Below are 17,855 nucleotides of genomic sequence, written 5' to 3'. Positions count from 1 at the left end.
GTTTCTTACATGTTAGACCTGCCAACATCGATGTCGAGCATACATGATGTCTTTCATATTTCGATGCTTAAGAAGCATCTGCGAGATGATGAGCAGCAGAGAGTGATTGACTCACTAGAGATTAAGATTCAGGATGACTTGACTACTGTAGAGATTCCGGTATGCATACTTGCTAGAGAGAATAAAAAGCTTAGAAATAAAGTCATTCCATTAGTGAATGTGCAGTGGAACCGGCAAGGAGCCGAAGAGATTTCTTGGGACCGCGAGGAGGATGGTCGTCATGACTACCCGCACCTGTTTGGACAGGTATGATATTGATGCTTTGATAATTGTCATTATCTATGTTATTTAGACACATTTATATTTACCTCTAACACTAGAATGGGGATATTGTCACCTGATTTCCTTATCATTTGAAACATATGGTATATACAAGAGTGTTTCCTTATTTGGATTATTTCGCTCGACGTACCAATTTCATTCAGTTAGGGATTTAGGTGAGAATGTTTGCATTCTAATTGGTTAGCTTTAAATATCATTGTGCTAATACTATGAGATGAGTACAGAAGGTTTTCTATGTATAGAATACACCTTCTTAATGTGTTTTTCCCAGCTTTTGAGCTTTGTGATGTGACTGCGAAATTTTGAGGACAAAATCCTCTTAAGGAAGGGTGAATGTAAAACCCCGATAATTTTTAAATGATACATTAATATGAGATTAATTATGATATATGGATTTTTAGTATGATAAATATCATTTAATGGTATATGAATATAATACCATGTGTTTTGAGTATGAACGAGTTCATACATGAGAGAGGAAAGAGTCGAAACATGCACAATGGCCAAACACATAGGAAAATAAAAAATCCCAGTCCGGTCGACCATAGCCCGGTCGACCGCCACGGTCGACCACGAAACCTGCAAACTATTTTAAACCTGTTTTGAGTTGGTTTCGAATTTCTAAACCCATATTCATTTTTCCTTGATATATATATATATATGAGTTTTTCATGTTTTATTCAATATTCCTAAGAACCCTAACAGCCACCAAACCCCTCAAACCCAAGTTTGATTTCTTGGAGAAGATTGGAGGTTTTCAAGTTGGGTTTTTGTTGATTTTTGGCTTTGGAGTGGAGATCTCCTTCTATGTTGCTTCTAACACGTTTTCCTACAACCCCAGGTGAGTATCATCTCTGCTAATCCCTCTCCCAGTTTTTAAAAGGGTTTTTAAAGAGATTTAAACATGTTTTGTAGAGCCTAAACGACTAGATTATGTATAAAAGACATCTCTTTTTATTATATGTATAAAGATTAGGTCTTTTCATGCTAAAAAGGTTGAGCACGAATTTTACAGATGTATTTAAGATATGAAGATGATTTTAAAACGTTGTTAATCTAAAGAAAGAAGTTTGATTTATCGTTTTGAGCTTTTATGCATGTTTTAGGGTTTTGAATATAAATCAAATGCATAAAATCATGGTAATATATGTTGAATTTGTTTCCAAATATTCCTATCTACTGTAGCATGTTTGTATGCAAGATTCATGAAGTTTTTATCATGTTTGAATCACATAAACATGACTGTACATGACACACAACAGAATCTAGAAAAATAGCCCACAGTCGACCGCACCTTAGTGGCGGGGGGCCCCCGGCAGGACTCTGGAGGCCATCGCGGTCGACCACCACGGTCGACCGCCAGTCTGTTTTGGCTGTGCATGTTTATATAGCTTGGTTTTGGTTTGTCGAGTAGATTTCTCGATCTAATGATGATAGACTATGATGTTAGTGATTGTTTAACACCTAGGATGATGGTGAACTTCAGATGAGGACACACACACCGAGATTTGTGCATGTATACTAGATTGTGTTAGATTGACACACTTTCGACATGAGTTAAATTGATAAACATATATGAATAATGTTATTCTATAAGTATCTGGAAATAGGGAGATAAAACCTATTTGCCGCAGAACGATTGGGTAAGAGTATTATAATAGTATTATTGTTACATGTGTCCGAAATAGGAGAATAATAAACCCTATTGCCGCAGAGCGATTGAGTAACGAGCATTACAAAAGTATCGCTATAGCACAATAATGCACACATAGATAATTGATCAGTTGTAAGCTTTACTTCCATGATAAACTACCCTTGAGTAGGGTATTTTCCTTTGAGTTTTGGTACACCCGTTATGGACGGCAGTTATATTCGTTTTGGTTAGCATCCTCTTATATTAGAGCAGGTTACTCGGATGTAATTCGAGATGAAGTATTTATTCTTTATGTTGGAGATTTGAGTATGTTTCCTTGACTATTTGTTTTCATTCACAGTAAGGTATATAAATGATTTGATATATGCATGTCCTAACTCTATTTTCTTATATACTCCTACCCCTTCCCCTGGGGAGAGGTAGTGATGATCTCGCTAGCGCTTTGACGCTCGTTGTTTTCCCTCTTTCAGGCAGCGAGTCCGGCGCACAAAGAGTCGCAGGTTGATGGGACTTCTTAGTTGTCCATTTAGCTATTTATTATACTTTATAGTTATTGTAGAACTCCACATGTAGTTAATTATTTTTAGACTCTAGATTGGTATTTTATATTAGAGTTGAGAACTCTTGTGAGACTTTGTTTATTTGATTCGTTGTATTTGCGATTAAGTTCAGACTCAGCGATATATCTACTTCATTCCAAATAGGCTCATTATTAATATTTCTTATGCTTCTTCTGTGTATATTTTTAGTGTTGTTCGATTTTGATTATTTACCTATCTGTACCTTCATCTATTTATTGTTTCCACTAGAGAGATAGTGATTGTGATGGTGAAACATATCGTAGCATGGTGTTGGTGCTTGGTAGGTTTGATAATCCGGGTTTCACCTAGGACTGCAGCCTTGTGTGAACCCTGGGTGTCGCAGTTGGTATCAGAGCACTAGTTCTCATATCCTTAGGATCATACATATGTCATGTTGTGGAGTTTAGGATAGAGTTTCCTAGGGATCATGTATACAATCCGCTAGGAATCCTTAGCATGAGTGAGGACGTATTATATATGTACGTGGAAAATCTAAATTTTTTTTTATGATGATCTATTTTCTTTGAATAATAAAGCATGATATGAGATATATGTGATACGATTTACTTATTGGTATATGTTATATCCTTCATGCTTAAGATCCAATTTACTGTGTAATAAGCTTTATTTTGGAATTATAGATGTCAGGAGGAGGTTGTGGATGCCGAGTTACTCGTGCTCAGGGAGTTGAGCAGGATGATAGGGAGCCCGAGGCACAGCAAGCTCCGGAGTACTTAGTGGATCTCATAGCACCCTTGGTAACTCAGTTGGCGGCTATTGAGGAGCAATTAGCAGATCAGGCTCGACAAGGAACTCCCATTCAGGAGGAGATACCAGAGAGGACACCAGTAGTTTCGCCACCACCTCCAGTTAATGATGGAGTGGCTGAGCAGGAGGCTTGGCTTCGCTTGGTAGAGAGGTACCAGAAGTTGAAGGCTCCAGAATTTTATGGTTCGACGGACTATATCGCCGCACACAAATGGAAGGAGGATGTGAGTAACATCTTGGATATGCTGAATGTTAATTCTGTACAGAAGCAGAGGCTAGCGGTTTTCAGCCTCAAAGGCGATGCAGGAGGATGGTATAGGCTCTGTTTCACCCCAGAGCAGAGGATGACGGTTTCGTGGGAGACCTTTATATATCTTTTTGATGAGCAGTATGTTTTGGCTGTTGCGAAAGCCGGAAAAGAGTTAGAACTGGCTCGTCTAGAGCAGGGGGATATGTCTGTCATGGACTTTGAGAGTAAGTTCATGTTATTGCTTAGGTTCACCGGTATGTGGCACACAGAGGAGCGTCAGGCTCAGATGTTCTTGATGGGACTTCGTCTAGGGTTACGCCGGTACATAGTATCTCGGATGTTTCATTTAGTGCGGGAGGTGGCAGATGCTGTCATGGCTTAAGAGACAGATACAGCCTTATTCATCAAGGGCAAGGACAACGGTAAGTCAGGACAGTCCGAGGACAAAGGAAAGGGTAAGAGACCATTTGGAGGCTCAGGAGGACCCCACCAGCAGGGTAAGGGTCCGCATCAGTAGGGTCCCCATAAGAAGGGCCATCAGCAGCACCAGAGAGCGCAGCAGCAGCGCCAATTTCAGGGAGCTTGTTACAATTGTAACAAGATTGGACACAGAGTAGCAGAGTGCCACAGTGCACCCGCCCCAGGAGGCCAACACGGAAGGACACAGTAGCATCACCAGAACCATGCTCAGGGACGTGGTCAGGGCCCGCAGCTGAGGATAGAGGTACCTCCAACAGTCCCGAGGATTGAGGGACAGGTTCGAGCAGTCTAGGAGACCCAGCAGAGGCAGATGGCACCATTCACTCTAGGTGATGCAGAGCAGCAGACCAGTAGGGTGTATGCAGTTGTTCCTCACGATCATGGCGCGATCGAAGCTGTGGTGGAAGGTACATTCCGTGTGAATTCCTTTCCAGCACATATTCTTTTTTATTCCGGCGCTTCGCATTCTTTTATCTTCTATGATTTTACGGTCAGACTTCAGCTTGTAGCTTAACCGTTAGATTTTTCTTTATCTGTATCTACCCCGTTTGGAGAGATGTCTTTGTTAGAGAGTGTTTGTAGGAGATGCATCATCAGCTTGGACGATTCCGAGTTCGCAATTGATTTGATCGTGTTGCATATGTCTGAATTCGATGTGATTCTTGGTATGGATTGGTTATCTTCCTACCATGTGAGTATTGACTGTTTTGCGAAAACAGTCAGTTTGCGAGCAGTTGATGGATCTGAGTTAGTGATAGTAACCTCCAGAGGCAACTAGTTTGCGGAGTCATTTCTGGCGTACGTAGAGGTGGTGGTATTACGGGATCAGGGTGCAGATTTGAGTGAGATGCGAGTAGTCTCAGAGTACCAGGATGTCTTCCAGGACATACCAGGATTACCTTCAGTGAGAGAGATCGAGTTTTACATAGAGTTGTAGCCAGACATCGTACCGATTTCCCGAGCTCCTTACCGTATGGTGCCTGCTGAGATGAGGGAGCTACAGATCCAGATAGATGAGTTGTTGTCTTAGGGCTTCATTCGATGGAGTCATTCTCCGTGGGGAGCACCAGTCCTCTTTGTGAAGAAGAAGGACGGGAGTATGCGATTATGTATAGATTATCGTGAGTTAAACAAGGTCACTATCCGTAACAGGTACCCATTACCGCGGATCGATGACTTATTCGACCAGTTGCAGGGAGCGCAGTGTTTCTCGGAGATAGATCTTCGTTCTGGTTATCATCAGTTACGAGTTTGGGAGATGGATATTCCTAAGACCGCTTTTTTGACTCGATATGGGTCTTTCGAGTTTCTTGTCATGCCATTTGGGCTGACCAATGCACCCGTAGTATTCATGGATTTGATGAATCGGGTTTTTCGTCCTTATTTGGACCAGTTCGTGATAGTTTTCATCAACGATATTCTTATCTATTCAAGGTCGGAGGCCGAGCATGAGCAACATTTGAGGTTAGCATTACAAAGATTGAGAGAGCACCAGTTGTATGCTAAATTTAGCAAGTGTGAATTCTGGTTATCAGATATTAGATTTTTGGGTCATATCATCAGTCGGGAGGGCATTGTAGTATATCCGGCTAAGGTAGAAGCCGTACTTGATTAGGAGCCACCGAAGACAATTATCAAGATTCGTAGCTTCTTAGGCCTGGCAGGCTTCTATAGAAAATTCATTCAGGCTCGTGCATGTCGTGCATGATTCTTATCCCTACTCACATATATACATTGATTTGATCTCAAATCAAATCTTAGCATACTCAAACATTAAAATATTTTATTTATATCCATATAACATATTTATTATTATTTATCACAATATATTCAAATTCACGGTGTTTTATAGTTATTAATTCGAAGTATGGTTGATTCTTGCTATCATTCTTAACATATATTGGTATACAATAAATTATTAGAACATTTTTGATGTACAATGAATGTAGATGGATGGTATAGATAAATTACAATAAAAAGGATGTGTGTTAATATGACTATTTTTCGTGGTTAAAATAATAGCTTATTTATTATGAATGCGTGTTAGGTGCAAATCAATTTTCAATCATATAAGAGAGGATAAGATAAAGAAAATATTTTATAGAAATCCCACTGCAAGCGCGTTTTGGAAGGCTATAGTGATAGTTGTAGGTCTTACATTAGAATAATTGGAAATTTTTTCAAACTTGGGGATATAATGAGATAATGGTTTATTAAAGGATACAAGACAACTTCAAGTTGAAGAAAAACTCGCTACGTTTGTAAGCATAGTGGGTGATAAAGCTAAAAATAGATTAATAATGATCAATTTTATAGGATCACGTGAAACAGTTAGTAAGTACGTCAATAAAGTCCTACAAGCTATGAATGGTCTCTGTGATCGATACATGAAGCAAGCACCTAATAAAGTTCCTCCAGAGATTGCTAACAATCAAAACTATTTCCTATGCTACAATGTAAAAAAAGAAAGACAAATTATTTAAGTTACACTTTATGTCAATTAATAATTTGAGTAATTAATATTTTCTATAATGTACTATTTTTGATAGGATTGTATTAGTATAATAGGTGGGGCACACGTTGGCAAAATATTATCCTTTAACCTAGTTGCACAATTTAGAGGGCATGAAGGTGTAATGCACAATATTTTAACCAATTGCACCCTACTTTAGCTTTTCACATGTCCTTGCTAGGTGGAAGGGGTTAGAACATGACTATAGGATTTTGCAAGAAACATTGTCCAGAACACAACCTCACAGATTGACAGCATATGATGGTATTGTTCTGCCTCTTCATTTTAAGAATAGTAAATTGAAATAGTATTGATCAATTTGATCACAAATCTCTATAGGAAAATATTACCTTTGTTACGCTGGATACATTACCATATGCCCGGCTTCATCTCCCCATAGCATGGTGTACATTATTATTTAATGGAGCAAATTAGTAGGACACCCAAAAATAGTAAAGAGTTATTCAATTTAAGACACTCCTCTTTATGATTTAAAATTGAATCCACCTTTAGTACATTGAAGAATCGGTTTAAAATTCCATTGGCCTAAAAAGTTATTGGGGGTTTAGTACGATTTTGAAAGTTTATAAGGGTTTACTGCAAAATGCTTAAAGTTCATGGGGCTTTAATTAAATTCACACCAAGAGTTGTAACTTAGAGATCAATTAAATTATGAACAGATTATACTTTGTGATTAGTAATACGTTTTTTTTTTCACAATAAGAATGGTAATTACCCCATACCTCCTTTTCTTACCTCCTCCTGTGGCAAATGTTTTTCCTAACCTATTTCTCAAATCATGGAAGATGAAAATATAGGGATGTTTGCAATTATGGAGAGAAAAAGTTGACGGGAGGGTAATTTAGGGTAATTTAGGCTGCGTTTGAATATTATAGTGTTTTCCTTATTTCCATGATGTTTTTGCCAAAAACATAACACATATCCGTTTGAAAATCAGGGCGTTTTAAGCTAAATCATTCTTAAACCAAAAACACTACACTTTTTACAAAATACCTTTTAAGTGTTTTAACTTTAGTGTTTTGGTTTTTAGTCTGAGGAGATGTTAATATAATATCTAAGATAATATATTAATTATAATTAATATATAGTTATTATATACATGCTTATTATATTATATAATATTATAGTTAATCTAATATATCTCTAATATTTTGTAAAAAATATAAAATATATTAATAATTAAAATATCTTATATTATAACATAATTACATATTAGACACTGATATTTAATATGTTGATAATGTATTATATAATAATTTAGATTAAAATAATATAAAAATAATAATAATAAATAAGTTAGTAAAAATACTTTAAAATAGTTATTGATAATAAATAATATGATATAGTGATATACTATGCAATATTATATAATTACTATAATATTATTAATTTTTTAATAAATAATGTTTAATAAATTACTGATTAAAAAATGTTATATAATAGTAAAATATTTAATAATAAAACAATAATAGAATAATAATAATAATATATTTAATAACATATAGACATAGTAATAAAGCATTATATATATAATAATAATATATTATATAATAAATAATATAATATATTATAAAGTAAATTAATTTATTAATACTGAAATAATATATTTCTAATAAATGTTAATGTAATAATAATATATGATAATATTTATTTATATTATTAAAGTATTATTAATAAACTCAAATATATTATAAATTTAATATTAATAATATTATAATAATTTAATGTAAATATTATAATATTTTATTTATAATATATTCTATTATATTTATTATATAATATATTAATAAAATACTTAATACTAATGTTATAATGGGTCAAACTGGCATTACTAAAAAATACTCAACATGATATCCTAAAAACATTTTAGGAAGAAAATACAACACCATGATATGTTTTTTTTATTACAAAAATTAAACACAACAAAGAAAACTCCATGACATCCACACGAAGCCTTAGTAACTGACCGTGTTGGATTATGAACTATCCCAACCATTATTTACACATTTAACAATAAGATCAGTAGTGTGGGACAAACATTGCAAGATTCCATATGACTTGAGGGACATAATAGCAATTTCAATGATTTGAGGGACTAATATCACATTATGGAGGTGCATCGGACGAACATAAAAATCCATTCTTTTTCTTAAAAGCTTATTTGCACTTAAATACATATAGTTCCTCCTAAATTGCACTTATATACCCTCACTTTTTTCCTAGAACTTATATATACCTTTGAGCTTTTAAAACTCTCACTTATATACCCTAATTATTTTTGGAAGCACTTATATACCCTAAAATTTTTATAATTTGTGCTTAAATACTGTAAACTTTTTTAAACCATCACTTAAATCCCGTCAAGTTTGCGCAATGAAGGGTATTTAAGTGTTTAAGAACATTAGTTAGTTATTTAAGTGTAAATTTAAAGAACTTTAGAATTTGTAAGCGCAAATTTTGAAAACTATAGGATATATAAGAGCTGTGAAAATAATATAAGAGATATAAGTGCAACTAATAAAAATTAATATAAATGTGGCAAGTGACGGTATATAAATGTAAAGCATGGGAAACTATAGTAGGGTATTTAAGTGCAACTAGATTTTATGCACGTGCAATGCACGTGGTTAAATACTGTGATTAGGTATTTTTGGTTTATTTTCTTACTAAAATTTATTCCTCGGTTACTCTTTGATAATAATTTTTGCTCACTTTGATTAAGTATTTTGGTTTATTTTCTTACTAAAATTTGTTCCTCGATTACACTTTAATTATTTATTTATTTGATATTTGTTTGAATAGGCTACATCCAGTTTAAATTTTTATGTTGATAGTTGAATTGTCAGGAGATAAATATAATATAAAGCCAATTTTAATTTTTATTTTATTTGGATCGGCATGAAACCGAGCTTGACCTAAGGAAGTATTGTGTTATGAAAGTGAAAACACTTAAAAAAATAACATTATAAAAGGAAGATGAATAATAAAGGCAACAAGCCAAGATGATTGATTTAAACTAGGCTAAAATGGCAGAAAATGGTTAATGAAAAAAATCATAAACTAAATATTAATGCTAACTCTAGTACACTTTTATATGATAAAAACATCCATATATGCATATTAAAGCACTAAAAATAGTTTATGAAAATCCCTTCTAAAGATTCCTAATTTTACTAAAAAATAAAACTATTCTATAACAATTCAAAAAACATTATCTTTTGTTATTTCTATTTTATTTTTTATTGAGTCGAGATCAATCCTTCTTCATCTTTACCTTTTCCCCAGCCAATTCTAGAGTAGTAGTATCTTCATTGTCTACATCGATTTTGATATGAGACTGGAGCATGTTAGCTTTCCTTGGGCTCATTTATCTTTTGTCTTCTCGTCTAAATTCACAAAGAAGTTGAATATATTTCTTATATTCAACACAAACTTCTCATAATATGGACTTTGATTTTTCTTTATTTTAATAAGAATAAATATTAATTTCATATATATGAAATTTTTTATGCTTTTAATTTATTACTTAAATAAGATTAGGAGCTACCTATTTTTTCTCTGCAATGAATTCTTTTGTTGTGCATCTAATAAGAATTTTAGTTGTGTAATAATGTTACCTTTGCTCTGTTTGTGTCATTTTCTATGAGGATCTGAACTAAATCACTAAATTTTTCATTATTAATTTTCTTTAGATTATAATATTAATATTTAATTTTGATATATTTATTTCATGAAGAAAGAATATCACTTAAGCTTGGTACTAAATCATCAGTGATTCTACAACATTTATCATCTAGACACTTATTATTAACGTCTTTATCCACTTTCTTATTACAACATTTACAAACATAGAACTACTGCTCAACTCTGTTATAAATGGTAGTTATCGTTGCCTTAAAGGTGCGATAGTGTGTCTGTATATTGGTAAATTATTCTTAGGTTTAATTGTATGAAGTTTAGAGTAGGTTTTCTAAGATCATACCTCTTTCAAATGTTATAATGGTTGTATATATTAGTAGTTTTCTAAGATCATACCTCTTTCAAATGTTATAATGGTTGTATATATTAGTAATTTGAATTTATGTTGTATTTATAAAGAGCCTTAATAGAGATGCTTTTGTCTTGGCAGCTTACTCTAAAAGAGCGCTGCATATTAGCTTTAAAATGTAATATTTTTTCTTTACGGTGTTATATGGATGTTTGCTTGGTTTACTTACTATTTTCTTATTTCTTCAGTAAGTTGTATATTTGGATTGATATATATTATTGGCAAAATTTATGATGATATGCATATCTCCTCTATAAATTTGAGACAGATATAAGGTGAATTTTATATTTAGTGGTCTTTAATAAGAATTTTACTAATGAAATATACTACATTCATACTTAGAGATCTTGAATTCTAATAGTGCTATTACATCATTATCTTTGAGAGTGTCTTTAAGAATTGATTATTCGTTAGTAGTCATACCCCTAAATAAAATCACACAAAGGGTCGTGATACTATATAAGAAAAAGAAAAAGGCAAATTTTATATTTTTTGCTTATGCAAAGTATAGTAATTTTTCTTTTTTCTTCTATGAAGAATGTTTCTTTGATGAGCACAAAGTTGCTCAATATATTCTTCAAGGGGCATTCAGTCGATGTTTCTTTGATAAATACAACTTAAGTTAGTGTTAATTGAAGTGATTCATGGACGTTCTGAATTCTATTTGAAATAAAAACCACTTGATTCTTTTGAAGGATATCTCTAAATTTTCTAATAGTTCTCCGTACATAAATCTTTATAATTTTTTACCTAATAAATATTATTACCATTACAGATCAATATTTATAAATTATAATCAATTAATGTTAAGCTATTATATTATAGTCTTTTATCAGTTTTTTGAGATTTAGTCATCTATCAATTAATGATTCTTATGTATTTTTGGTGTTCTAACATATTGGTAAAATTATATGAAGTTACTTTAATTTATACAATAACATTAATTTTTAATCTATCATATATATTTTAAAATTTTTATTATTTAACAGTATATTTTTAATATGTTATTATTACTATTTTTATTAGTATTAACTTGACTATTTTCAGATTCTGAAAAGGGATAGTAAACCTTAAATTATAAGTTATATTTATATATCTTAATAAAAAATATCACACAATTACTCTTTTCTTTGCCAAGTTCTAAATTTTTAGCTTTTTATTTTGTGTAATTTTAAACTTTTGAGAGTATTTTGTCTAATTTTCAAAACTTTTTCTTTTTTTGTAATACTTCATGTAATAAACTGATAGTACAGAGATGTTTCATATATTTTATTAATCTTATTTAAAATTGTTGAGCTATAGATAGTCCATGAGATTTTAGGATAGGATATAAGTATGATTAGTATAGATTATAATTTAAATTAAATATTTAAAATAGTATAGTGTAATTTTGACTATGGAAAGCTTTTCCTGAACTCGTGCTTTTAAAAAGAGTATGATTTTTTATTTTCCTTAATTTTTCTTTTTTATAATTTTGAGAATGACTTTTATCTCTTTAATTTGTTTGGTAGATTTTGTAAATATTTCATCCACATTATGCACATTTGTAGGTCTACGTTGTTCTCGGGTTCGACCTTTGGGGTAGACATTATTTGTCTCATTAATTTATTTATTTTTTGTATATACGCCCTTTATTTTGTAGACATTTATAAATTTGGTATTTAATAATTTTATTTAGATTTACATATCAATTTAAATTGTATCATTATCTTCATACTATGTAATCCAATAAGAATTCATCAATTTATCAATTTACTCTTACTTAATAGAATAATATTTGAATTCCAAAAATATTTTTGTCAACCGAAATTTTTTGTCAAACTCATGCTTTTAAAGGGAGATGATTAAGCTTGTTTCAATGAATGAGCGTATTCAAAGGCCCCACTTGTGTCCTGTAGTAGATCAGCTCCGCGTTGGAACTCAGCACTGAAAAATATGAGGATTTCTTCGAGCACCAAGCTCCCCTCAAAGTCGAATTCTGTTCTCGACAACACAAGAAGACTACAAGGACTCATCAAGCAACGTTGCCAACTTCAGAATCACCTTGAGATCCAAGAGTCGTTGAGTCTGTTCGATCAATTGCTCGAAGCAGATCCCAAGCCATCTGTTTCCTCCTTCAACCGCCTCTTTGCTTCAATCCTAAAGACAATCAAGAAGACCCAAAATAAAAATCTAGCTCTTATCGTCTCCTTATTCAATAAGATGAAGCGGGTTGGAGGCATTTCACCAAATGAATTCACCTACGGCATCGTGATTGGTTTTTGCAGCAGCATGAATCATTTCGATGTTTGTTTTGGGTTGTTTTGCTCCATGATGAAGCAAGGATGGAATGGCAATGTTGTAATTTTCACTTCTCTTGTTAATGTTCTCTGTAAACAGAACAAGGTTGAAGATGCAGCCCAGCTGCTCGATAGAATGCCGCAGTGGGGATGCAAGCCTAATGTTTACACATACACTACACTTATCAAAGGGCTGTGCGGCACTGGGAATATGAACTTGGCAATTGAGTTTCTTAAGAAGATGGAAACACATGGAGAAGTAAAGCCTAATGCAATCACTTACACCACAATTATCGACGCCCTTTGCAAACAGGGGGCGATGGATAATGCCATGAAGATCTATGAGGAAATGATTTCTGCAGGAATTTCTCCTGATATTGTTGTCTATACCTGCATTATCCATGGACATTCTATTCGAGGAAATTGGAAAGAAGCAATAAGAGTCTTCAAAGAGATGGTAAATCATGGTCTCCGTCCAAATATTGTAACCTTCAACACGCTGATGGGCTCCCTTTGTAAACAGGGAAAGACTTATGAAGCACACAAAATGGTTGACGTAATGGCTAAAAGTGGTCTGAAACCTGACATTATTTCATATAACATTTTGTTAAATGGTTATTCAGAAGAAGGCCGCTTTGATGAGATAGCAATAATTCTGAACTCCATGCAAAAGGAGGGTTTGCCGTTTAGTATTTGGACTTACAATACCGTGATTGATTGCTATAACAAGAGCAATAAAATTAATGATGCTATGCACTTACTCAGGAAAATGCAAAAGGCTGGAGTGCAGCCTGACATTGTTTCATATAACATATTGTTGGATGGATTATGTAAGGCTGGAAGAGTGGATGATGTCGAGAGTATGCGCAATGAAATGGTTAACAAAGGGATCAATGCTAATATGTTCACATATAACACGTTGGTGAGCGGATTTTGCAAACTAGGAAAATGGGATGACGCATTGAGAGTACTCGCCGAAATGAATGATCGAGGATTCCATCAAAACGTCATGACATACAATACAATGATTGATGCTCTGTGTAAGGAAGGAAAGGTTAGAGAAGCTCATAAATTATTGGACATTATGATTCAGAGAGGTGAGGAGCCTAACACGGTTACTTACAGCACTGTTATAGACGGATATTGTCTAATAGGTAAAATGAATGAAGGATTGAAGGTTTTTGATCTCATGCTTGCAAAAGGTCAGAACCCAAATGAATTTACATATTCCATATTGATCAACTCTTATTGTAGATCTCAAAAGATTGACATGGCTGTGAGGCTTTTCGAGGAGATGCCTAATAAAGAACTGAAGCAGACAAATGTCACCTACAACACCATGCTTACAGGATTATATCGAGTAGGAAGAGTCAGTGATGCAAGAAAAATGCGCGATAAGATGATTCATGACAAGGTAGCTCTCAACAGTAGTACATACCATATAATTTTGGATGGGCTATGTAAAAACAGATGCATCGATGAAGCAATGAATTTATTCCAAAGCATGTTAACCCAGAAGTATACAACAGATGTTGAGGCCTTTAACATCATGATTAGTGGGATGTTTAGAGCAGGTAGAACGAAAGCGGCCAAGGACTTCTTCAGTGATATGCTTGTTAAAGAACTAGTTCCGGATATTGTTACATATACGACTATGATGCAAGGCCTTATAAAAGAAGGCTTGTTGGATGAAGCTGATAATTTGTTTCTATCAATGGAAGAATATGGATGCTCTTCAGATTCTACTATGCTTAATGTGGTTGTCCGAAGTTTGCTCAAGAGAGGTGAGACAAAGAAAGCCAAGAAGTTCCTTCATAAGATGGATGAACTAAAGTTCCCACTTGAGGCATCTACTTTCTCCATGTTAGTTGATTTGCATCCGGAGGATGAGGATTTTCGAAGTTTTCTGGAGTTACTTCCTGATTTCACTAAGTGGCATGCTGATTCAAAATTAAGTGCAAATGTTTTGAAAGGTGATGGAGATCAAAGGTAGGCACTACACTCTGGTTATATTTTTATTTAGCACAATGCTGCCCTATTTTAAATAGCAAAATGTTCATAGGTCTGTTACTTTTCTTATTCTGAACATATTGGTACCGAGTGGAACTCTGGATACTTAATTTTACTGAATATCATAAATGTGCCTTGGCACTATAATCTCTTTAATATTTGTGCACGCGCACATACATGAAGGCTCACCTCACAGTCATGAACTGATTGTAGATGAGTTCGTAAGGTCCTTACAATGACTGATTGATAAGACTATATGTTCCCTATTGGGGCTTTTAGCTTTGGTTGTTTGCTGGGGTTATTTCATCTTTTGCCATTGAGGAGAGTGCATTCTTCTTTTTGTCCTCAGAGGTAATATGCAGGATCATCCCTTTAGAAAGTAGATAAGTGATCCACTCACTTATGTTTTAAATGCATGTATTTTTGAATTCATGCACCTCCTGACAGTTACTGAGACATGTTGTGAATTATTTACAAACAAATACAAAATGGTTGCAACATTACTGATGATTAAGGCCCTGAAATTGAACCAAATATCAGGGTTTAAGTATTATTTTCTGAGCTTTAATGGGCGTGCATTTTGTTGTGAAGTGACTTCATTTCTTTTCCTCTAATTTTGGTTTCTGTTGCAAGGTTGTTTGGTTGAGAAGAAATTCAGATACCACATTGGTTAGAATTCCTGATTTCAGTGGTTGTTGACAATCTTTAATGGGCGTGCATTTTGTTGTGAAGTGACTTCATTTCTTTTCCTCTAATTTTGGTTTCTGTTGCAAGGTTATTTGGTTGAGAAGAAATTCAGATACCACATTGGTTAGAATTCCTGATTTCAGTGGTTGTTGACAATCTTTCCTGATACAAGTTTATGATTTAGGTCTTGTCATCAACGATGAGTTCAGCCACAGCACGAGCTTATATTCGCAAGAAGGGTTAGTTACGGATAGACCCCCTGTGCTATCGCCAAAGTGAACTTACTACCCCTGTGATTCTATTTGAAAGAATGTTTAACTGTGGGTAGACCCCCTGGAGTTTCGCTGAAGTGAACTTACTACCCCTGTGATTCAATTGTTGCATATAGAACCCCAGAAAGGCTTCTATTGGTTGCAGATGGACCCCCCTGAGTAACAATCTATTGTCGCAGATACGATCTATCTGCAACATTAGAACTACAAGGGTAGTAAGTTAAATTTGGCTATAGTACATAGGGATCTATCTTAACCAATAGAACTACAGGGGTAATAAGTTCAATTTGGCAATAGTACAGGGGGTCAGCTGCAGTTAGTCCCTGAGTAAGCCAGAAAATCTGGTTCTCAGTTATCAACTGGCACGAAGTATATATATATAATGTGGAATTACTCAAAAGGTTAGTATATTTTGCCTGCCAGATACATGTAAAATGGAACTGCTCTTTTATATGTTACTTGTAAACTATTCCACACAAGTCTAACTTGTTACACATGAATATTTTATTTTTCATGAAGCCAGGGATATTTAGTTAGCAAGCGGGGCGCTGCTGCTGCTCAGATTTATTATACCTTGCTGTGACTCTTCTGTGTTTGCTCCATTTGTGCATATAAGATGTCGATGAAGCTTACCTCTTTAATGACTACAAGCTGGCAAGAGGCAAGCTGGCAAGAGGGAAATTCCTAAGGATTTGGCTTGGTATAAAGAAGCTTCATCTCGCCAGCCAATTCCTGAAGCCTTGGGTAATAAATAGATGGGGACCATGATTCAAAAGAATATCAGTTGATTATGGTACTAGAGTTGCAAATTAGAAAGTAGAGTGATGTGCAAAGCATTGGAAATGTTGCAAGTACAGAAGAAAGGTAATCTTTGATGGAGGTAATTCCTGCAAAAGAATATGGTACTGATATCTATGTTAGCTTTGTAATCAGACATCAATTTTCTTTGGTGTTCTTAAATTGACAACACTACTCTCCCTTTTTCTTTTGTATTCCTCTCTTTCTTTGTTCTCTGGCCTTTTTTTGTTTCAATTGTTAAGAAGACAGTGATAAATGATGATTCCATATCAACAGAAAGAACAAAGTAGTGCATAGAAGCTGACCAATTTGTACATACAGGTACGCTATTTACAGACTAAGAACAAAAAGCAACTGAAAACAACGCAGAGCAACAGTGTCAATGCATGGGTATTATCTAAAAAGTACAAAGTACGGAAATAAATAACAAATGAAAGCCACACGGAATTATATTATCATAAACAATGATAGGGGCACACCTTCTACCATACTCCCAACCATACCACCTCTCTTGCTACAGTGCACGGGGCGCACATGAGATTTTAAAAATTAAAATCTCATATGAGCCCCTTGTGTACTGTAGCAAGAGAGGTGGTGTGGTTGGGAGTGTGGTAGAGGGTGTGCCCTTAGTGCCTCTCTATTATCATTGCTTGTAACTGCCTACAAACCCAGAACAAAACACGAACTCCAACACATAACTATATCGCCTACAAACCCAGAACAAAACACGAACTCCAACACATAACTATATCGCCGTAAGATTTCTTGATCCTCAATGCTGAACTCTTCTCTCACAAAAAAATGCAGTTACCATCAAATAGATTCACCCTCCCCTAACCCAAAATTGCTGTTTTTTGAAAAGATGATATTGATATATCAACCCTAAGATTGTTGTTTTCGTGAAGACTGTCATATTTGATGGATGAGCTTTTGTGTCTGCTTCAAGTCCATTGTGATTTTTTCTGATGCTAGAGTATTGATCATCTCCACAAGGGGTTTTATGTATTGATCTCTATCAACAATTATCACCCTTGTTGGCTACAAAATTATACAATCGATGGCGTCAAGGGTTATATAGACACATACTGCAGACTATTTATGGAAAGTTCAAGGAAGAGAAGTATGAGAAAGAAAAGTTAGTAGCAAAAGAAAA

The 17,855-nt window shown here is 34.2% G+C and overlaps 1 protein-coding gene across 3 annotated transcripts; it reads left to right on the top strand.

The window, feature by feature from the left end:
- LOC109834391 (protein Rf1, mitochondrial-like) lies at positions 12,565-16,961 on the top strand. Of its 3 annotated transcripts, none has more exons than XR_002245551.1 (3): positions 12,565-14,924; positions 15,817-16,305; positions 16,428-16,961. XR_002245551.1 is itself a non-coding variant. In XM_020402400.1 (2 exons), the coding sequence occupies exons 1-2, from the start codon at positions 12,592-12,594 to the stop codon at positions 15,589-15,591; spliced, it is 2,346 nt and encodes a 781-aa protein (XP_020257989.1). In that variant the 5' UTR covers positions 12,565-12,591; the 3' UTR covers positions 15,592-16,961. The 3 variants fall into 3 exon arrangements, 1 of the variants encoding a protein (XP_020257989.1); XR_002245550.1 differs by having other exon boundaries at positions 16,424-16,961; XM_020402400.1 differs by having other exon boundaries at positions 15,579-16,961.

This window comes from Asparagus officinalis, chromosome 3 (assembly GCF_001876935.1).
Source record: "Asparagus officinalis chromosome 3, Aspof.V1, whole genome shotgun sequence".
Taxonomy (NCBI): domain Eukaryota; kingdom Viridiplantae; phylum Streptophyta; class Magnoliopsida; order Asparagales; family Asparagaceae; genus Asparagus; species Asparagus officinalis.
The sequence above is the reverse complement of the archived record's forward strand: the minus strand, read 5'-3'. Positions and strand labels throughout refer to the sequence as shown.